We start from the raw sequence: 22,564 nt of genomic DNA, 5'->3' as shown, positions 1-22,564 counted from the left end.
CACAGTCAGCTCCAGGCCTTGTTTTTGCTGATTGTATAGAGCTTCTCTATCTTCGGCTGAAAAGAATATAATCAATCTTATTTTGGTATTGACCATCTGATGATATCCATGTGTAGAGACGTCACTTGTGTTGTTGGAAAAGGGTGCTTCCTAGTACCAGTGTGTTCTCTTGACAAAATTCTGTTAGCCTTTTTCCTGCTTCATTTTGTACTCTAAGGCCAAACTTGCCCGTTGCTCCAGGTATCTCTTGACTTGCTACTTTTCCAATCTCCTGTGATGAAAAGGACATCTTTTCAGTGTGTGTTAGTTTTAGAAGGTCTTGTAGGGCTTCACAGAACTGGTCAACTTCTTTGGCATCAGTGTTTGAGGCATAGACTTGGATTACTGTGATGTTGAATGGTTTGCTTTGGAAACGAACCGAGATCATTCTGTCCTTTTTGAGGTTACACCCAAGTACTGTATTTTAGACTCTTGTTGACTATGAGGGCTACTCCATTTCTTCTAAGGGATTCTTGCCCACAGTAGTAGATATAGTGGTCTTAGAATTAAATTTGTCCATTCCTATCCATTTTATTTCACTGATTCCTAATGTGTTGATGTTCATTCTTGCCATCTCCTGCTTGACCACATCCAACTTACCTTGATTCATGGACCAAACTTTCCAGGTTCCTATGCAATATTGTTATTTACAGCATCCAACTTTACTTTCACCACTAGATACATCCACAGATGAGCGTCATTTCCACTTTGGCTCAGCTGCTTCTTTCTTTCTGGAGCTGTTTCTCTGCTCTTCCCCAGTAGCATATTGAACATCTTTGAATGTGGGGGGCTCATCTTCTGGCGTCATATTTTTTGCCTTTGCATACTGTTCATGGGGTTTTCATGGCAAGAATACTGGAGTGGCTTGCCATTCCCACCTCTGGTGGACCACATTTGTCAGAACTCTTCACTTTGATGTGTCTTGGGTGGCCCTGCAAGGCATGGCTCACAGCTTCACTGGGTTACGCAAGCCCGTTGCCATGACAAGGTTGTGATCATGAAGGGACATCCCTACTGGAAGTTTCTATAAGAGTATTTAAACTTTGCATTTGATTTCCCTCTCAATTATTAGACTATTCAGATTTTCCCTTTTTCTCCATGTCAGTTTTGGTAAGTTTTTGTTTTTTAGAAAATTGCCCATTATACCCAAACTGTCACATTTACTGCTGTAAAGTTGTTCATAACATTTTTTTAAAATTTTTCTGATGTTTGTAGGATCTTTGATGTGTCCCCTTTCATACCTGAGATTAGCAATTTGTGTGTTTTTTTTCCCTCTCTTTAAAAAAAAAAAAAACAAACCTTGATTGGACTTGCTAAGAGTAATAAATTTACTAATTTCTAGAACAGACTTTTAGTTTTATTGTTTTCTCTTTTGGATATTTGATTTATTTCACTGATTTACATTGTTGTTATCTTTATTACATTCTTTCCTTCTACTTTCTTTGGGTTTAATTTGCTGTGCTTTCTTCCCAGTTCTTGAAACAGAAGGTTAAATGATTGATTTTGCACACTCTATCCTCTTCTTTATATGCATTTGGAGCTAGAAACTTCCTGCTAAGCATTACTTTTGCTGGTTCACAAGCCCTCCAACTTAACATGTCCATGAACATCCTTAGATGTGTTCATGTGGTTCAGGTACTCCCATAGAGTTGGAGGGAAAAGCAGAAGCAAGATGTAGATTGCTATGTGGATTCTGACACCACCCATGTGACCGATGTGGGGTGTCACGCTGCCACCCCGCCGCCCCAGCCACCTGAGGCGCCCTTGGTGTTAGCGCTGAAGTCCCACATCCTGGGAACCCCTTTCCTGGACAGCCTGACCTGGCTGGTCACCCTGCATTTACATAAATTTAGGTCTCCTGCATGCAGGCAGATTCTTTACTGTCTGAGTCACCAGGGAAGCCCCAGGAATACATACAAACAATAAATATGCCAATAGGAATTGAAAGTCAGACACCCAGAATTCAGAAGGACCCTGCAGATTCTGGCAGTGGGAGGCTCTGGGGAGGGAGGGGGTCTGCATGTCGCTTGCTGCAAGCAGATGATCTATTTCTGTAACAAAGGGAAACCGGAGGCAAACATGATAAAAATGTAAGAGCCGCTATTGTGGGTGGAGGGTACAGCAAGCTAGTTCTGGGATCCTCTGAAAACAGAAGGGAGGGCTTAGAGGAGGTGGCCCTAAGGAAGTCGCTGACCCCAACATACTGAAGAGGGCACCCCAGAGCCATGAAGGAGGGAAGTGTGAATTGGGCTCTCAAAGCTGAGGAGAAGCTACCATTTGCAAAAATGAGCAGTGGGAAAGGAGCCAGATCAAACCACAAATAAAGCTGTTAAAAGAGAAAAAGGGAACAGAATAAATAAAATTTATATAGACAGTAAAACATGCCAGAGAGATGTGCCCATAAGAGAATTGAAAACTGCAATGTGATCATTCAAAGTGAGCTTAACAGACTTGAGAAAATAATACAACATATGAAAAAACAGATCAGAATCACAAGAAGTCAGAAGTGAGGGATTAAAGTTTAGGAAAGGGGACTTCCCTGGCAGTCCGGTGGTCAGGGCTCTGCGCTTCCACTGTGGAAGAGTTGGATCCCTGCTTGGGGGGCTAAGATCCCACAGACTGTGTGGCGTGGCCAAAACAAAAAACCCACAAACGACTCAGGAAAGAATTACAAATAAAAGAAATTTAGAAACTCAGAAGGGAACCATGAATAAAGAAACCAGGAAGATAATTCTTTAAGAGGAAGAAGAGATAAGAGTGGAAATATCTAAAAAAATGATGAGGGACTTCCTTGGTGGTCCAGTGGATAAGACCTCAGGCTCCCAGTGCAGGCGGCCCAGGTTCCACCCCTGGTCTGGGGGCTGGATCCCACATGCCGCAACTAAAGATCGTGCGTGCCACAACGAAGATTGAAGATCCCACATACCACAACTAAGGATATTTGGGCCAGAGTGAGGAAAGCAGGAGAGACTCCATCTTGAAGCTTGTCATGCATCTTAAAGATAGGATGTAACCTGGGCCTGAAGCCTGCCCAGGAGTGAGGAAACTGTTGCTAATGAAAACCAGGTCTCCTGGAGACTTCCTTCCCTACAGATGGCAAACACAGTTTATAGTTGTGGTCCTGTTAGGTTAACCATGTAGATATTCCCCCTTGATCCATACTCATTGTCTCCCCCCACTTTAACCTTAATTGTTTGTTCTCCTAGCACATACTTGTTGTAAAACTCAGTCATATACAACAAATAGGTTGCTAACATGTAACCAGTCATGTGGTGGATGGGGGGTAATAAAACTGGGCCTCTCAGAAACATCAGGGCACTTGTTGGGAACTGATTCCCCTTGGACCTGCTGGCGTAATAAACCATACGCCACTGTCCTGAGTGTCCCCTGAGGTGTGTTTGAGACTCCGGATTCCACAACAAGACCTGGTGCACCCAAATAAATAAAGAAATCATATTTTAAAAATGATGAAAAGGATCAAGAAAAAGTGGCAAAAGTGAACAAAGCAAAGACAAGTCATTATATTTATTTCAGGAGGGTCCCAGGAGGAAAACCGAAAGACAAGAATAAAGCAAATGTTTTAAGGACTAAAATTCAAGGAAACTGAAAGTGAAGTCGCTCAGTCATGCCCGACTCTGCAACCCCATGGACTGTAGCCTGCCAGGCTCCTCTGTTCATGGGATTCTCCAGGCAAGAATACTGGAGTGGGTTGCCATTTCCTTCTCCAGGAAATTCAAGGAAGTGTTCCTGAAATTAAAAAAAAAAAAAAAAAGATTTGAAAAGCACCATGTACCTGAGAAAATCAATTGATAACAACCAACACAAAGTGTGTTCTTATAAAATTACTGGATTTTAGATAAGAAGTTGTTCAGTCACACAGTCATGTCTGACTCTTTACAGCCCCAAGGACTGCAGCAGACCAGGCTTCCTTGTCCTTCACCATCTCCCAGAGTTTGCTCAAACTCACATCCATCGAGTCGATGATGCCATCCAACCATCTCATCATCTGTTGTCCCTTCTCCTCTTGCCTTCAATCTTTCCCAGCATCAGGGTCTTTTCCAATGAGTCGGTTCTTCGCATCAGGTGGCCAAAGGATTGGAGCTTCAGCTTCAGCATCAGTCCTTCCAATGAACATTCAGGATTGATTTCCTTTAGGGTTGATTAGTTTGACCTCCTTAATATCCAAAGAACTCTCTAGAGTCTTATCCAGCACCATAGTTCAAAAGCATCAATTCTTCAGTGCTCAGTCTTTTTTACATTCCAAGTCTCATATCCATATCTGACCACTGGAAAAATCAGAGCTTTGACGACAGGGACCTTTGTCGACAAAGTGATATTTCTGCTTTTTACTAGGCTGTCTAGGTTTGTCATAGCTTTTCTTCCAAGGAGCAAACATCTTTTAATTTCATGGCTGCAATCACTATCCACAATGATTTTGAAGCCCAAGAAAAATGAAATCTGTCACTGTTTCCATTTTTCCCCCTTTATTTGCCATGAATTGATGGGACTGAATGCCATGATCTTAGTGTTTTGAATGTTGAATTTCAAGCCAGCTTTTTCATGCTCCTCTTTCACTTTCATCAAGAGGCTCTTTAGTCTCTCTTTGTTTTCTAACATTAGGGTGGTGTCATGTGGATATCTGAGATTACTGGTATTTCTCCTGGCAATCTTGATTCCAGCTTGAGCTTCATCCAGCCTGGCATTTTGAATGATGTACTCTGCATGAGCAGGGTGGCAATATACAGCCTTGATGTACTCCTTTCCTAATTTTGAACCAGTCCATTATTCCATGTCTGGTTCTGTTACTTCTTGACTTGCATACAGGTTTCTTAGGAGGCAAGTAAGGTGGTCTGGTCTTCTTATCTCTTTAAGAATTTTCCACAGTTTGATGTGATCCACACAGTCAAAGGCTTTAGTCAATGAAGCAGAAGTAGATGTTTTTCTGGAATTCCCTTGATTTTTCTATGAAGAAGTAGGTCCCTTAAGTACTGGGTTGCCATCAGACTTGTACAGACACATTTTATTCCAGAAGAGTGGATACGCTAATGTGTTAGTATTAGGTACTCAGGAAAGAAAAGGTTTTTTCAGGTAAATAGACTTTCAGGTGTAAAGGCTGTGCAGAGTGTCCCCAGTGTGAGGGGGTGGGCTCTGCCCTCTGCTACTGTCTTAAGTGATGCCGCTGGAGTGACTGGAAGCCCTTCAGCTTCACGCTGTATCTCACACCTGATGCAATGATTCATCAAAGTAAAACATAAATGCACAAGTAGGATGTAAATTCGTAAAATTTTTAGAAGAAACCTTTGTGACTTTAGGTTAGGGAAAAAAGTTCTTAGATATGATACCAAACTCAAGATCCAAAAACAGAAAGTTGATAAAGAGGACTTGTTGTTCAGTCAGTCAGTCATGTCCAACTCTTTACAACCCCATGGACTGCAGCATGCCAGGCTTCCCTGTCCTTTATCATTTCCCAGAGTTTGCTCAAACTCATTTCCATTGAGTCAGTGATGCCATCCAACCCTCTCATCCTCTGTTGCCCCCTTCTCCTCTTTCCCTCAGTTTTTCCCAGCATCAAGGTCTTTTCCAGTGAGTTGGCTCTTCACATCAGGTGGCCGAAGTATTGGAGCTTTAGCTTCAGCATCAGTCTTTCCAATGAATATTCAGGACTGATTTTCTTTGGGATTGACTGGTTTTATCTCCTTGCAGTCCAAGGGACTCTCAAGAGTCTTCTCCAACACCACAGCTCAAAAGCATCAATTCTTTGGCGTTCAGCCTTCTTTACATCCAACTCTCACATGGCTACTGGAAAAGCCATAGCTTTGACTATATGGACTTTTGTCGGCAAAGTAATGTCTCTACTTTTTAATATGTTGTCTAGGTTTGTCATAGCTTCTCTTCCAAGAAGCAAGCGTCTTTTAATTGTGTGGCTGCAGTCACCATCTGCAGTGATTGGAGCCCAAGAAGATAAAGTCTGCCAGTGTTTCCATTGTTTTTGCATCTATTTGCCATGAAGTGATGGGACCGGATGCCATCATCTTTGTGTTTTGAATGTTGAGCTTTAAGCCAGCTTTTTCACTCTGCTCTTTCACCTTCATCAAGAGGCTCTTTAGTTCCTTTTCGCTTTCTGCCATAAGGGTGGTGTCATCTGCATATCCAGGCAATCTTGATTCCAGCTTGTGCTTCATCCAGTCCAGCATTTTGCATGATGTATGAGATCAAACCAGTCAATCCTAAAGGAAATCAGTCCTGAATATTCATTGGATGGACTGATGCTGAAGCTGAAGTTCCAATACTTTGGGCACCTGATGTGAAGAACTGACTCGCTGGAAAAGAGCCTGATGTTGGGAAAGATTGAAGACAGGAGGAGAAGGGGCAACAGACAAACTCAACTGAACTCTGCATATAAGTTAAATAAACAGGGTGAAAATATACAGCCTTGCTGTACTTCTTTCTCAGTTACTCAAAAAATTTTGCTTTACGAGAAGACAGTGTGAAGAGATTGAAACATGCCAGAGACTGGGGAAATTTTTTGCAAATCTGACAAGAAACTTCTATCAGAGTATATAAATAACACTCGAAACTCCATAAAAACCCCGATTTTAAAAAATAGACAAAAGACCGGAAAATACTTTTCACTAAAAAGATACATGGATGGCAAATAAGCTCCAAGCTCTCAGTTGTTGGAAACACGAGTTAGTAAGACACTGTCACACACCTCTCAGGATGCCTCTCCATCCAGCAGACAAGGAAACCTGACATTACCCACAGCTGGAAGGGGTGCAGCAGCCAGACACCCGGACGTTATGGGGGAGAACATAAAATTGAAAAGAAACTGACGCTGTGACCTGGCAACGCCCCTCCTAGACACTAAGCCATGGGTGATGAGAACTTGGGCTCACACAGAAACCTGCTGGGGACCTGTGCCAAACTCAGTGTCCTTCGCAGGTGGGCTGCACGGACACGTCTCCAGGGGGTGGGGGCCGTGGCGGGGACCATGGGGGAGGGGAGGCAGAACGTGGGCTTTGGAGCCCTGGCATCCAGGTGGGGGCGGTCTTCAAGGTAGAGCCAACAGGCCTTACTGACGACTTAGCTGTGAGACTGGAGGTAAGGAGTCAGGACGGGGTCATGCTTGTGGCTGGTGCTCAGGCGGCGGTGCTGGGCACGGGCCCAGCTCTCAGGTCTGGGAGCCCATGGGCAGCCATGCTCTGTGGGGGGCAGTGGGGTGGGGGTGTGTGTGCCACTGGGTCTCTCTGGACTACCGAATACTGCTTTATTCCCTGAGGCCTCACAGTTTAACCACTGCTAGCATTTCCAAGGTGGCTCTTGGATAAGCTTTTGGAAATTTCAATTTATTTGTAGATAGTTCTTGAAGAAAATTAAATGCTCATTCAATCGACAGACATCTAAGGAGCTTCTGCCATAGGCTGGAGCGCATTCTGGGCATTGAGATAACTTTGCAATGCGCCTTTCTCATGGGGCTATTTTCCAGAGGCTGAAAGAGTTGTGAACAAGCCCAGGAGGGGCCCAGCCCAGGGTGGGTCACTAGAGCCGAGGGGAAGGGAGGGTGGTGGGGGCCGCAGCTGCGCAGAGCCTGTGCCTGGGTTTCCTCCAGGGGTTTTCGCTCTGCACTGGCTCCTTAAAATCACCACCTGTAGACCCCTTCCAGCTTCCCGTCACCCACCCACCTGGCCGGAGGGTGCTAACCCTCCCTCCACCCCACGCCCCAGGGCTGCCAGCCCCCCAGCCAGGACCAAAGAGCAGACAGGAGAGGAAGGGAAGGAGGGGGCAGGTGGGCCGGCTCCACGAGGGGTTGTCCTGGCACCAGGAGGCGACTGAGAATCAGCAAGAGCTGGCCCTCGTGCCAGACCCTGTCATCCAGTCCATTTCCCCTTGCCCCCTGCCTTCTCAGCCCCAGTTCTCAGGGTGGACACAGAGGCCGGGGACCAGCCCATCACACAGTACATGAGGGCGGGTGGGGCTTGTGCCCAGGGGATGCTCTGCACACTCACGCACGCTCACAGGTGCATGCACACATGTGCACATCTCACACGCCTGCAAGGTAGGCCTGGATCCAGGTGTGCGGACCTAGGTTGGAGCTTTCTGAGATTGGCACTGCTGCCCAGCCCTGCAGTCAGCCTGGCTAGCCAGGGGCTGCCATTCCCAGCTGGCTGCCCGGGCCCTGCACGCGCCCCTCCTGTCAGGCTCACCGGTTAATCTCTGACTTGCAGATGAGCTCGAAGTTGTACTCCTTGGCCTTGGTGGGCTGAAAGATCACATCGAGCTGTAGCGTTTCCAGTGGCAGGATTGTCCCGAACCCGTCGTTGGGCTGGATGTCCACAAACTGGCAAGAGGAAGATCATGGATAGGAAAGCAAAAATGAGGTGACCTGTTGGGGAGTGCCACGGGAGCAACATGGACAGGCGTGTGGCAGAGCACAAACGAATGTGTGTCTGGTGACATGTATGTAAGTGTGTTATACGGGTGTGAGTCTGTCTCTGTGTATGTGATCATGTGTACAAGTGAGTGCATGTGAAAGGGTGGTGTGTTTGTGTGTGTCTGCACGCATGTGAGCACAGGTATGTATGTGAATGTGTGTATTCATGTGAGCACAGCTGTGTCTGTGTGTATGAGTGTGTGTGCATGCATGTGAGCACAGGTGTATGAGGGTGTGTATTGTCTGTACACGTATGTCAACACAGGTGTGAGTGTATGAGTGTGTGTGCATGTGAGCACACATGTATGAGTGTGTATGAGTGCATACATGCATGTGAGCACAGGTGTATGTGAGTGTGTGTGCCTGTGAGCAGAAGTGTATGTGTATACATGCATGTGAGTACAGGTGTATGTGAGTATATGAGTTTGTGTGCATGCATTTGAGTACAGGCATGTGAATACAGGTGTATGAATGTGTGTATGAGTGTGTACATGCATGTGAGCACAGGTGTATGTGATTATATGAATGTGTGTGCATGCATGTGAGCATAGGTGAGTATGTGAATGTGTCTGCATACATGAGGGTAGACAATGGGTCTCTGGTGGGGCAGCCCGGAGGACTGAGGGAAGCCAGGCCTGGGCCTCTCTTGGCTGCCCTGCAGGGCCAGGCAGACCAGAGTCTCAGGAAGGGGGGAAGGGGAGAGAACTCTAGGTGCTGTGCGTACAGCAGGTGGAGAGAGCTTGAGGGGGCAGGGTGAGGTGGGGACAGTCAGAGACCCCAGCTGAGGTGCCTGGGAGTGAGCGTGGAGTCTGCAGGTGGGTGAGGCCTGGCCAGGCACCAGGACTCAGGGTAGCAGCCACTCGTCCCTCACTGCCCAGTACCTCCCACTCTGACCACATGAGCGAGGCACCTTGGGGAGTCCGACGAACCCAAACTCCTGGGGCAGGAGGGAATGATTGCAGAGGCTGATTTGGGTCCTGATGGCCTCGTAGATGGTACAGTAGCCAAAGTCCAGCCCTGCGGGGCTGAGCTCCAGGTCCGAGGTGGTGACTACAGCATGGACGGTAAACCCCAAGGGTTTGATCTGAAGTGCAGAGGGCAGGGCCATTCGGTCATTGTGGTCAGTTAGGGAAGTGTCTCCAAAACTGAGAAGAGCACCAGTCCTGCTGTGAGCTGGCGGCTGACTCTGCACCTTTCACGGACACACCTGCTTCCTGTTGGCCTCAGCATGGCACAGGCAGCACAGGTGGGCAGGGGGCAGGAGGGTACATGTGCACACACATGTGCATCAGTGCATCTGTATGTCGCTGCATTGTGAGCTCACATGATGACACGGTACCGAGGATGTGCACACCCTGGACACCTGGGTCTGGACTGTATGAACATGAGAGTCTGGGTGCCCCAGGGACAGCCCCGCCCACCCAGGACAGCACTGGGGCCTCTCTGATGCACAAGCCCCTCCCTTTGTCTCCCCTGTGCAGGGGCTGTTTGGGCAAGACCGGGGGCCAATGAGGATGGGCTCCAAGAGCCAGGCCAGAACAGCTCTGCTCCCCCAGGGTGCCCGGCATCCAGATGAGCCCCACACAGACCTGGTCAGCCACCCAGATAGTCATCGGGGCCTCCAGAACCCTGGTCTCCTTGTCAAAATACTTCCCTGCGTCTTCTGGGAGGGAGTGTCTGCAAGAGACACGGGGCACTTGAATGTTCTTTTCTTCTTTATATTTGAGAAATGACAAAAGGCTCAACTGAAAGGGTGCTAGAGCCACGGGGTACACACAAGGTCAGAAATACAGGAGCCTGGGGCTGGCTTCCTGCTGTGACTCAGGACCCCCTCCACCCAGGAGGAGCGGACCCCCGCTGGGCCCATCACCTGGGCAGGAACTTGAGCTGCACTGAGTAGGACGACAGTGCCTGGATGTAGCCAGTCTCAGGCAGGAGCTCCATGTGGCCTCGCAGCTCCTTGCACACCTCGAACTTTAGGCGCAAGGCGGCCTTCGACCTGCAGCATCCAAGGGAGGGTGGGACAGCGACTTGAGGTCAGTCCTTACCCCACAGGGCCCGGCACACCCCCTCCAGGCACAGCCCTGCTGGGCACAGCCCCCACCCTCCACCCCCACTGTCGGAGTGGCTTCAGAGCCCTGCTCACAGGGGCAGGTTTTCCTGAAATGATATTGGCTGAGGAATCCTTACAAATAAAAACATCACAACTGAAAGTTACCCCAGTCGGTTCTCAGAACCTGAGTGTTTTCTGGGAAGTGCCTCACAGGCCGGGGGTCAGGAGACAGGACCCTGTTCCTCCTAGAGTTCTGCCCTTCCCCGCTCAGGCACAGGCTCTCTTGCAGGACTCTTGGGAGGCCCCAGGTGGCCAGGCCTTGGTCAGTGAAGGCAACTTCCCCAACTTTTGTCCTTGCTTTCAACTCAGGACCAGCCGGAGAAAGCCAGGTGTGCTCCCAGTCAACCATGTGGGTTGTCCCATCCTAGCCAGCCCCCAGGCCACAGCCCAGTCAGGACACCCCCTCCCCACCTGCTCTCCAGTCTCCAGAAAGAGAGGTGGTGGGTGAGCTGCCCCAGGCCTGTTGAGGAGACCACCCCCAGGCCATCAGGGAGCCAGGGCCTTGGTCCAGAGCCTCTCAGGCCTCCCGGTGTCTCCTTAACTGCCTGGGATGATTCTCACAGTACCTCTGCATGGGGAACCCAGGGCCGATCGGGACCCTGAGTGACCCGTGAGCTCCTGAGATCACAAAGGAAGGTCTCTCTTCTCTCAACTTTGACCTCTGGCCCCAGCGTCACCCAGCACTGAATGTCCCCTACCATGCAAGGTGTTCAGACTTGGGCCCTCCCACCCTGGTTTCTGCTGTGGCTGGGCTCCCCTCAGGCAACTACAACTAGGGTCTTTGTGAACTCACTCACTTGCTACCCCTGTACCCATAAAACTGGTAATAACATTGAATTCTAAAATCATTCAACAAACCTAAGAGGTCGAGTGTGTGCCTCAGGGGACAGGCTGAGAAAGCACAGCTCCTGTGCTCCGTGTCCCCCCACCCACCCCAGGGGTGGACACACTTTGCATCAAGGTAAACTGACCAGACCCCATTAAACCCTGGTTTCCCGAACAATCCGTCTGAACCCTGGTCTGAGACCCCAGCCCCTGGGAAAAGCAGGTCCCCCGATGTTTGCAGCACTGACATCTGGGGACCCAGCAGCTGGCAGGTACCAGCCCAATTGCACCCAGGCTGACATTGCCCCCACCTCCGGAGAGAAGCAGGACCCTGGGTGCAGCAGCCGGCCAAGTACACCAGTGTATTTGGTTAATGAAGATCCACTAAGCTCTAACTGTTGGGTTTGCCTCTTTTTTCCACTTAATTGAACTTCAGTTTTAAAAAAAATAAGGAGAGTAAAAAAAAAAATGACAACCATGGTGTCTGGACACCCTTGCAAAGCTCTGTGCATGAAACATGCTTCTTTTCTCGGAACTCCACCCATGTTCCTTCAGAGGACCAGCCCCCTCTCCTGTCTGTGCCTGCGAGGGGCCTGACCTGGCGTGCAGGGTGCTGACCCCCCACAGACAGGGGTGATGACACCAATTTATCCTTGTGGTCCTGGAAGTCAGGTCCAGACACTGTGTCCCACGGCTGAAACCCAGCTGCAGGCAGGGCTGGTTCCCCCAGAGGCTCCACAAAGAACACTCTCCTGGCTTTTCCGGTTTCTGGAGACGCCATGTTCCTTGGTTCATGGCCCCTCTTCTGTTTTCAAGGCCAGCAGCCCAGCACCTGTTAGCCTCTGTCTGACACTGACCCTCGGGCTTCCATCCTATGACGGCCCTGGGGTTCCAGTGGGCTCTCAGGGAAACCCCTGGAGACCCCCACCTTGAGGTCTTAGATCTCATCCAGCCAGAGCTCACCGTGTGTGGACGAGGATCGAGTCCTGGTACAGCCGGTCGTACATGCAGATCTTCAGGTCCACGTTTGGCTTCAGCACCCAGACAGGCACGTCAATAGCCACGCCGATGACTTTGAAATATAACTGAATTTGAATACAAAAATCCAACAACACGCATGTTCATCAGCAGAGCAGGCGGTGCTTGTGAGCGCTAACACAGAGCTCAGAGCATGGTCTGTAATTCTTACAAGTACCGCATGCCCAGTTGTGTCTGACTCTGTGCAACCCCAAGGACTGTAGCCCGCCAGGCTCCTTTGTCTATGGGATTTTCTCCAGGCAAGAATACTGGAATGGTCTGCCATGCTCTTTCCCAGGGGATCTTCTGAACCCAGGGATAGAACCTGTCTCTTGCATCTCCTGCACTGGCAGGTGGGTTCTTTACTACTACCACCACCTGGGAAGCCCCAGCTCTTACAAGTATTGGAAGGTTAACAATTAAACTGGCCAATGGGACTTCCCTGGTGGTCCAGTGGCAAGACTATGCACTCCCAATGTGGGGGATCCGAGTTGGATCCCTGGTCAGAGAACTAGATCTCACATGCCACAGTTAAGACCTGTTGCAGCCAAATAAATATTAAAAAAATTACACTGGCCATGTTTTTGAGATCTATGGCAGTTTTCACATTAGATCATTTTTTTTTTAAATACACAGAGCTCTATTTATTTTTTGGTCGTGCTTTGAGGCATGTGGGATCTTAGTTCCCTGACCAGGAACTGAACATTGGCAGTGAGAGCTCAGCATCCTAACCACTGAACCTAGCCACTGAACTTCCTAACCAGGGAAGTCCTTCACGTCATATAATTTTTTAAAAAAGTCTTTATTGGATTTGGTACAATATTGCTTCTGTTTTATGTTTTGGTGTTTTTTTTTTTTTTTTGGCTGCGAGGCATGTGAGATTTTAATTCCCTGATTAAGGATCAAACCCCACATTTCCTGCATTGGAAGGTGGATTCTTAACCACTGGACCACCAGGGAGGTCCCCACATCATATAATTTAAATAATCCTGTTTATTTTCAAAAATTTTAAACATGAGAAGGTAGATTCGTATGATGGGTTTTCACAAACGTGTCAAGCAGCTTCCTAAATATCCACATTTTTAGCAGTTTAGAAAAACCCTTTTGCTACAGAATCGTGTGTCACACAGGCTGTGCACATGGCCAACACAGATGGAAGCTCAGGTCTCTCAAGGGCCCAGACACAGAGGTGCTTTTCCCTGAGGTCAGACCCCGAGTCCTGGTCTCAGAGCTGGGCTTTGCGGGTGTCCTGCCAGGTGAGTGTGTGCACAGCAGCTCCCCCAGGGTAGCACCAGGGACCACCAATCCACAAGACTGGGTGGGTGGGGGGGGCTTCCTTCCTACCACCTGCAGGACTGTGACCTCAGAACACAGCTGGACCAGATCCAAGGCCACTGGGTCGCCGAAACACACAGCCCATTTCCAGAGCCAGAGACAGACCGGACAGAATAAACAGAAAGCAGGTCCAGGGAGAGGGAGCTGCTGGGGCAGTCGGGAGAGGGTTTGAGGACAAAGGCAACCTCTTCTGTCAGAGGCAGTGGGGTTGGCTGGGGCAGTGGCTGAGAGGCTTGGAGGCCCCGAGCAGCATCCTGGCTAAAGGGTGAGGCAGGTCAGAGAGAGGCCGGTCTTGCCAGTGCCTGAATCAGCTCCAGGCGAGCAGATGGACTCAGGGGGTGACACGTGACAAATGAGGGCGAAGAAAGACCCAGGCCTCGGAGTTCAGACGTCCATGAAGGGGGGCAAGGAAGCCCCCATCTACAGCAGAGCCAGCAGGGTGGGAAAGAGAGGCTTGGACATGGAAGGGGGCCGTCCTCATGGGGAGATGGCAGCAGTGCCCCCAGACCCCTGGATGGGAAGGGGCTGAAGGCTGGCAGGTTCCAGACCTGTCATAAGGGACCTGGTCTCAGGAAAACAGGCAGGCAGGACGGGGACCCCAGACCCCTGCTCACCCAAGGAGGCCGAGAGCTGCACATTGGCTGCGTGTGTGTCCCCGATTCTGGTTGGGAGAGGTCAGTGGGTGAGGAGCAGTCAAGGTGTTCACTGCCTGCCTCACTAAGCAGGGCCCCCATGGGCTGGCACATGCCTGATTCAAAGTCACAGACCCGGCCAGGCTGTTCTCTCTTGAGTGGTTGGTTACCCAGCACTGGCCTTTGTTCCTTCCTGTCACAGAGCAGGGGCTCTGTGGGGTCCCGTAGGATACCAGGGGGCTCCATGGGGTCCTGTAGGGTTCTCTGAGGCTCTGTGGAACTCCAATTGATACTACTGACAGTGGGTAGTGTGAGTGTTATGGAACACTATGGGGTACTGTAGGGCATGGCCCATTCCTTGGGGTTTCTGTTACAAACAAATGAGTGTCTTGTCTCAAATCTCTGGCTGCTGAATAGGAATCATGGCAGAGCAAAGACTCCCGAAGCGGTGAGGAGAGGACAGTGCAGTGAGCACAGATGCATCAAGTGGTCACAGCTGGGAAGAGATCACCTGCCCGGAAACATGGACCATGGTGTCAGGTCAGAACTCCTAAAGCAGTGGCAGCAGGTTCAGAGGAGATTCTAAAAATTCCAGTGAAACTGGAAGGCCAAGAAAGAGGGTCAGTAAGAGGGACACAATGTCACACTGTATTTCGGTCATAAGGAAGTGCTGGCCGAGTGTCCTGCTGGGCACAGTCTGTCCTGGAGGGTTTTCCTCTTCCATTTAAGAAATAGAAAGTCATGTGGGATTTGGGGGCTGAAAGTGGAGGGGACTGTTCATGGAATGGAAAGTAGAATTTCCAAATAACAGGAAGAAAAGGAATAGGTAGCAACTTGATTAAACCAACCAAAATAAGAAAATTGAAAGTGAGGAAATAATATCATAAAATGAATAATCAATACAACTAATGGAAGAAGTAAAACAAAGTGTGTCAGTGTTTTGGAGATTAATTCTTTGTCAGTTGTAGTAACAGTGGTGAGAGTGGGCACTCTTGTCTTGTTCCTGATTTTAGAGGTAATGATTTCAATTTTTTGAGAAATGTCTGGTTAGCTCTTTTGCCCACTTTTTGATTGGGTTGTTCATTTTTCTGGTATTGAGCTGCATGAGCTGCTTGTATATTCTGGAGATTAAGTGTGTCAGTATTATGCTGTGAACACACTGGAGTCTCCCCATAAAGCCAGACAGCATTAGTTGGATCCATAGACAAAACCTGGCTCCTTAAAAGACATACAGAGTCATTAAAAAAGGATGGCTATGGGAGGGGACACAGGGAAATGAGGCTAAGGGGAAGCAGAGGAGAGCAGGGTGGCTCCATCATTATCGTGGGAGCAGCTGTTGTTAGAGGTGTCTGAGCAGCAGGGGGGAAGAGGTCTGTTTGGTTCTGGCAGGAGGCATAGTTTACTATAAGAAAACAACCACAAACCCTCATGCATCAAACAATAAGGCAGTTGTACAGAGCCCTCTGTGAGGCATGTAAGGAGAACCGGTCAAAGACTGGGTCACAGGGAAGGTGGACATGAGGAAGGAACATGGAGGGATGCCAAAGCACCTTGAAAGAGAGGAACGGAGCTGGAGGAGTCACCCTTTCTGACTCCAGACTATACTGCAAAGCTACAGTCATCAAAACTGCATGGCACTGGTGCAAAAAACAGGCACACAGACCAATGGAACAGGATAGAGAGCCCAGAAATAAACTCATGTACCTATGGTTACCTAATTTATGACAAAGGAGAAAAGAACATACAATGGAGAAAAGACAGTCTCTTTAATAAATGGTGCTGGGAAAACTGGACAGCTACAAGTAAAAGAGTGCAATTAGAACATTCTCTAACACCACATCAAAAATAAACTCAAAATGGATTAAATTCCTAAATATAAGACCAGAAACCATTAAACTCCTAGAAGAAAACATAGGCAGGACACTCTTTGCCATAAATTGCAGCAATAATTTTTTGGATTTGTGTCCAAAGGCAAAGGAAACAAAAGCGAAAACAAACAAATGGGACTTAATGAAACATAACAGCTTCTGCACAGCAAAGGAAACCATTGACAAAATTTAAAAGACAACCTACTGAATAGGAAAAAATCTTTGCAAATGACATCACTGATAAGAGATTAATATCCAAAATATTGGGTTGGCCTAAAAGTTCCTTTTGGTTTTTCTATAATACAGGCCCCACGTGGTTGGGTGGATGGAAGGTGGAGGGCGGGACCCCATGCCTGGGGAGCAGCATGGTACTCACAGTTGGGCACTGCTGATTCTTAAACACGACCTTGAAACTGTTCTGGACCGTTCCCGGGACAATCGGGGTGAAGATGACGGGCACCTTGATGGAGCTGAAGGGGCCTATGTCCCCCTCTGTTGTCTGCAAGGAAGAGAGGCGGAAGGCTGGTCAGCCTTCACATTCTGGTCAAGGTACCTCCCATGGCCTCACCATGGCCAGTCACTGTGTGGGTGGGAGGTGGCAGCAGCCATGTGTGCACTTGCTCTCCTGATGACCCTAGTCTTTGCACACACATGTGGACACACATGGATGCACACACACGCACACGTGGACACACACACATGGACACACACACATGGACACACACGTACCACATGGACACACGTGCACACACACATGGACCCCACCCCCACCCCTGCCGCTCTGGCTAGTGAGGCCCCACATGGAAGTCTCCTCTGCGCTCAACTGGACAGGGGCACCCAGGCATGCCTCTTTGGCTCTGGGTCTGACCTAACCCAGTTGGGGATGGGGTGGCCAGATATGGGTTGAGATAGCTAATCGCCCAGAGGCTGCAAGTCCGGTGACCAGACTAGTCTCATCCAGCTATGGTCAGATGGACAGGCCACTCCAGGGCTGGAGGAATGCGGGCCTTGCTGACCTCTCCCAGCGAGAACTCCATCTGTTCCTCATTGGGAGGTATAGTCATGATGGTGGTCAAGGTCACGCCCTCTGACTCTGGAATAGAAGGGGGTTCACAGGTGAGGCTGGCCAGGCCAGGAGAGCTCGGGCACCAGGGCCCCTCCCTCTCCCAGACCAAGTGCTGTCCTGGAGTTTGCGGAGGCCACCCCAGCCCTCCTGAACAGATGGCTCATCCTGACAATATCACATGCTGCCCCCCACCTGTCTCCAGGGCTGGCGAGGGCCCTCACGGGGGCACCCTGACCCAGGCAGGGCCCCTACCCTTCCCCCGACCCAGCTCTGCAAAGAAGGGCCACTTGGTAGCACAGGAGGACGAGTGGAGTGGGGTTGTGCCCCAGGCCTGGGCAGGGTGTCCTGACCCTTCTGTGCCAGGACAGGGGTCACAGGGCTGTAGGGTCAGTGCAGGTAGACTGCCTGGCTCGTTGGCAAAGAGGCTGTCACTGTGGCCCCAGGTTCACATGGATGTTTCCACTCTCACAGCTCCCATGGCCATCTCCTGCAGGGGGGCCTTGGGAACTCAGGAACCCCCAACTTCAATGCCATGTGTGGTCCCAGGCCAGGGGTTTCTTGGGTGGACTCAGTGGACACTGTGGCTTCTGGAGTAGGAGGCCTGGGTGGGAGAAGGTCCCGAGTTGCTCAAAATGGCCTAAGAGCAGCATGTCTGAGACAGGACAGCAGAGACGCGTGGGGAGGCTGAGAAGTGGACCATCTGAGGCTTTGTTTCAAGGCAGGAGGAGCTGAAAGTGGACTCAAGAGGTTTGTATTAAGAGGAGAAAATGGTAGAAAGCTGTGTGAGGGCTGGGCCGGGTGGGGTAGCGGGGGAGGATGGGGGGCCACGCTGGTGTGGTAGGGGGAGAGGGGGCTGCCAAGTCCTAGAAAGGTAACACAGTACCCCCCCAGCCTGTTTTCACAGTTGTTTGGCCTTGTCTGTGTGGACGTGCTCTAAGTGGCTCCTGGAATCTGTCCTCTGGGGCCCTCTGACCCAACCTGCAGCCCCTCTGCCTGTCACACGGCTGGGACTCGGGGCCTTCTGTGCTGAGGGGCCCAGGGCTGCATGCTGAGTGCTGCCTCTCTGCCCATCACACGGCTGGGACTTGGGGCCCCTGTGCCAAGGAGCCCAGGGCTGTATGCTGAGCGCAGGCCATGGGCCCAGCTCACCGATGGGGTGCCCCTCCTCCTGCTCCTTCACGTCCAGCTTTCCAGACTCCTTCTGGCTTGGTACATCTGTAGGGGATGACTCATTGCCCTCCATCTGATGCTCAGAAAAACTGGTGGTGAATTTATCATAAAAACCTTTGTCTTCATACGTGAAGATACTACTCTGAAAAGAGAACATAATACCTTTAGTGCAGTCCATTTGCCTTTCCCATTAGCTGTCCAGATCCGCCATCCCTGAGGTGCCATGCTGAGAGCCCGGCCATGATCTGGGCTGGGGACCACGGGCTCCTGTATGACCCCCTTGGCAGCTCTCCATTGACCTGTGCTGAGCTTGCCTGGGGCTCAGGGCCTCCTCTAACACAGTTGGTTTCCTCCTCAGCCCCCTCCTAGAGACTCTGCACACAGGCATGGGGCCGAATTCCTCCAGGACACTTGCTGCTCTCCACTGTGAGCTTGGGCCCCCCGAGGCTCCAGCCCAGAGCTCTCCTGGCTTTGGCCCAGACCCCTGCAGGCTGAGAGCAGGCTGGCTTCATCTCTGCTTCTTTCCCAGAGACCACAGACCCACAGGCCTCTCCCCTGGGCTCAGGACTGAATGCTGGCTGCATGTGACTCAGGGTCCATGGGGGACATGCAGGGCATTGCCCTGGTGGAGCTGTAGTCCAGCTGCTCAGACATCCACTGAGACACAGAGCCAGTGCCTGTGGAGAGCCTGAGGGCCTGGGCGCTTGTCCTCCCTCCATAAACCTGGCTCCTGTACTCCCTCTTCCTTCATTATCCCATGCTCTGGGTTCACACCCTGGTCCCAACCTCTGTTGCAGCAGCTAGCCCATGTTGCTGTTCAGGGTACCTCTGCCCTCTCCCTCTCCAGGGGAGACCCTTCTAGGACCTTTGCTGAAACCCCTTAATGCAGCAGAGAAAACAGACTAAGTGCTTCTTATAGGAAAGTTTCAACTAACTTAGACATGTATTTTGAGGCAAACTTTCTCTGTGCTCACCCCCAAATGACCACCACACCCCTTCCCTGTCCACTGGCTGTTTTGGAAGTTGTCTCCATGGATGGGGTCCCTCCTGTTTCTGTTCCCTTGGCAGCACATGCACAGCCTTCCCATGAGAGGATCAGGGCCTCCCTCATACTTTTGAGAGAGATGTGGGTGCGGGGCAGGGTTTGCTGAGCTTTTCAGCCTGAGGGGTCTGGGATGCCCCCACTCTGAGAACACTTGTCCATTGCCTTGCCAACACACGTGACAGGGGACAGTGTCCAGCGGCCAAGGTGTGCTCCCTATAGAGTTCAAGCACTTCCAGGTGGACTGGAGGCTGTCCTGCCACCCCTCCTTGTCCTGCTCACATCAACAGGCTCCTTTGACTCATGGCCCACTTCACACTCATGGGACTGTATCTTGGGGCGGGAGATACCACGTGTTGCCCTCGGCTGAGCAGCCACAGCACTGGCCAGGAGCAGCGGCATACTCACTAATTTTAGGGCCGACTGGGAGGTGTCCATCTCACAAGTCTCTGATGCCAGAAGAAATCTGAACCTGGTGCCCAAGCCCCCAGTGTTGGTCAGCGTGATGGTCCGGATTGCAGTCTCACCCACTGTGTAGCTGCCAAAGTCGATGAGCTCCTTGTCGAGGGACAGCTGTCAGAAGACCTTGAGTGAGCCAGGGTGACCACAGCAGGTCTCCTCTCCCCTGTCACCCCCCAGCAGAGGGGACACGGAGCTCTGACCCCATCCTCACACTCATGGATAAGGTCTGCATCTGGCTCCATGGGGGAGAGGAAAGGTCTCTGTACCGTCCATGAACAACTCACACGCCAGAAATCATAAACTTGTGTATTGATCATGACATTGGGGAGCACCTGAGTCCAATTTTTAAAAAATCAAGCCAGCTAAAAGGAAATGAGCTAGCAAGCCATAAAAAAAACATGGAGGAACCTTAGACGTGTATAGCTACACAAGTGAAAGAAGTCTGTCTGAAAAGCTTTCAAACTGTATGATTCCAACTATACAGCATTCTGGAAAAGGCTAAACTATGGAAATAATAAAAAATTCAATGGTTGTATATTAATAAAAGATTCACCATAGCAAGAAGATATAACAGTTATAATCACGTATGCATCTGGCAGACTATCAAAAATACATGAAGCAAGAACTGAGGAAATTGAAGAAGAAATATATAGCTCTACAATACTCTTCTCATATGAACAGAACAACCAGACAGAAAATAAGTAAGGAAATACAGAACTTAAGTAGCACAATAAACCATGGGATCTAACAGATGTATACAGAATACTTCACCCAACAACAACACATATGTTTTTGTCAGGTGCACACAAGACATTTTCCAGGACTGACCATAAGTTAGGCCACAAAAGACTCAACAGACTTTAAAAGAGAGATATCATACAAAGTATCTTCTCTGACCACAGCAGGATAAAGTTAAAAATCAAAAACATAAAGAAAACAAGAAAATTCACAAAATTATGGAAATTAAGCAAAAAATCAAAGAGGAAATCACAAGAGAAATGATAAAATAACTAGAGATGAATGAAAACAAAAACACAATACACCAAAACTCATAGGATGCAGTCAGTGGAAGGGTCACTGAAGGGGAAATTTATAGCTATAAAAACTTGCATTAATAAATAAGACAGATCTAAAATAAGCAATTTATGTTTACAACTCAAGAAATTAGGAAAAGAACAAACTAAACTCCAAAACTAGCAGAGAAAAAAAATAAGCATCAGAGCAGATATAAAGTAGAGAATAGAAAAATAATAGAGAAAATTAATGAAACCAACAGTTGGTTATTCAAAAAGATCAACAAAATTGACAAACTTTTGCCTACATGGACTAAGAAAATAAAGACTCAAAGTAGTAAAATCAGAAATGAAAATGGAGACATTAATACTGATTCTGCAGAAGTAAAAAGAATTCTAAGAAAGTACATGGGCTTCCCTTGTGGCTCAGCTGGTAAAGAATCCATCTGCAATGCGGGAGACCTGGCTTTGATCCCTGGTTTGGGAAAATCCCCTGGAGAAGGGAAAGGCTACTCACTCCAGTATTCTGGCCTGGAGAATTCCATGGACTGTATAGTCTATGGGGTCGCAAAGAGTCAGACATGACTGTGCGACTTTAACTTTCATTTCAAGAAAGTACTACCCTTGTACCAACAAACTGGATAACCCAGATGAAATATACAAATTCCTAGAAACACAAAACCTTCCAACACTAAATCACAAAGAAATAAGACAATGTGAATAGACCTATAACTAGTAAGAAGACTGATTCTGTAATAAAACATTTCCTGACAAGGCCCTGATCTGATGATCAGAATGTGCATTGCAGGGTCCCAGGAGGAGAAGAGTAAAGGGCTGGGAGAATACTGAAAAAAAAAAAAATGGCCGAAAAAGAGGGACAATCGACAGTAACACAATAATAGTAGGGGACTTTAACATCCCACTTATACCCAAGGACACATAATCAAAACAGAGAATCAATAAGGAAACACAAACCTTAAACGAAACATTAGTTCAAATGGACCTAACTGATATATTCAGGACTTTCCATCCAAATGCAGAAGAATATGCTCTCAAGTGTACACAGAACCAGGATAGACCACATCTTGGGCCACAAATCAAGACTCAGTAAATTTAAGAAAACTGAAATTGTACCAAGTATTTTCTCTGATTGCAATGCTGTAAGACTAGATATCAACCATAGGAGAAAAAAAAACTGCAAAAAACAAACTCATAGAGATTAAACAGCACATTACTAAATAACATAGAGGTTATTGAAGAAATAAGAAGGGAAATCAAGATTCTTAGAAACAAATGACAATGAAAACACAAGGACCCAAAATCTATGGGATTCAGCAAAAGCAACTCTAAAAGGGAAGTTTATAGCAATACAATCCTACCTCAAGAAACAAGAAAAGCATCAAATAGACAACCTAACTCTACATCTAAAGCAGCTGGAAAAAGAAGAACAAAAAACCCCCAATGTCAGCAGAAGGAAATAAATAATAAATTTCAGAGCAGAAATAATGAAAAAGAAATGAAGGAAATACTAACAAAGATTAATAAAACTAA

General features: G+C 48.7%; 1 protein-coding gene across 1 annotated transcript in view; it reads right to left on the bottom strand.

Moving 5' to 3' along the window:
* The window catches only part of CFAP74 (cilia and flagella associated protein 74), an 85,898-nt gene that overhangs the window by 12,588 nt on the left and 50,746 nt on the right, over nucleotides 1-22,564 (bottom strand). The window contains exons 18-26 of the mRNA XM_018059948.1: nucleotides 19,947-20,111; nucleotides 18,476-18,638; nucleotides 17,277-17,353; nucleotides 16,637-16,759; nucleotides 12,372-12,493; nucleotides 10,341-10,469; nucleotides 10,060-10,147; nucleotides 9,381-9,554; nucleotides 8,244-8,377 (exon numbers count right to left, since the gene is read on the bottom strand). Of these exons, the coding sequence (XP_017915437.1) occupies nucleotides 8,244-8,377; nucleotides 9,381-9,554; nucleotides 10,060-10,147; nucleotides 10,341-10,469; nucleotides 12,372-12,493; nucleotides 16,637-16,759; nucleotides 17,277-17,353; nucleotides 18,476-18,638; nucleotides 19,947-20,111 (1,175 nt within the window). The remainder of the gene's footprint in view (nucleotides 1-8,243; nucleotides 8,378-9,380; nucleotides 9,555-10,059; nucleotides 10,148-10,340; nucleotides 10,470-12,371; nucleotides 12,494-16,636; nucleotides 16,760-17,276; nucleotides 17,354-18,475; nucleotides 18,639-19,946; nucleotides 20,112-22,564) is intronic.

The sequence above is a fragment of the Capra hircus genome, chromosome 16 (genome assembly GCF_001704415.2).
Source record: "Capra hircus breed San Clemente chromosome 16, ASM170441v1, whole genome shotgun sequence".
NCBI classification, from domain to species: Eukaryota; Metazoa; Chordata; class Mammalia; order Artiodactyla; family Bovidae; genus Capra; species Capra hircus.
The sequence above is the reverse complement of the archived record's forward strand: the minus strand, read 5'-3'. Positions and strand labels throughout refer to the sequence as shown.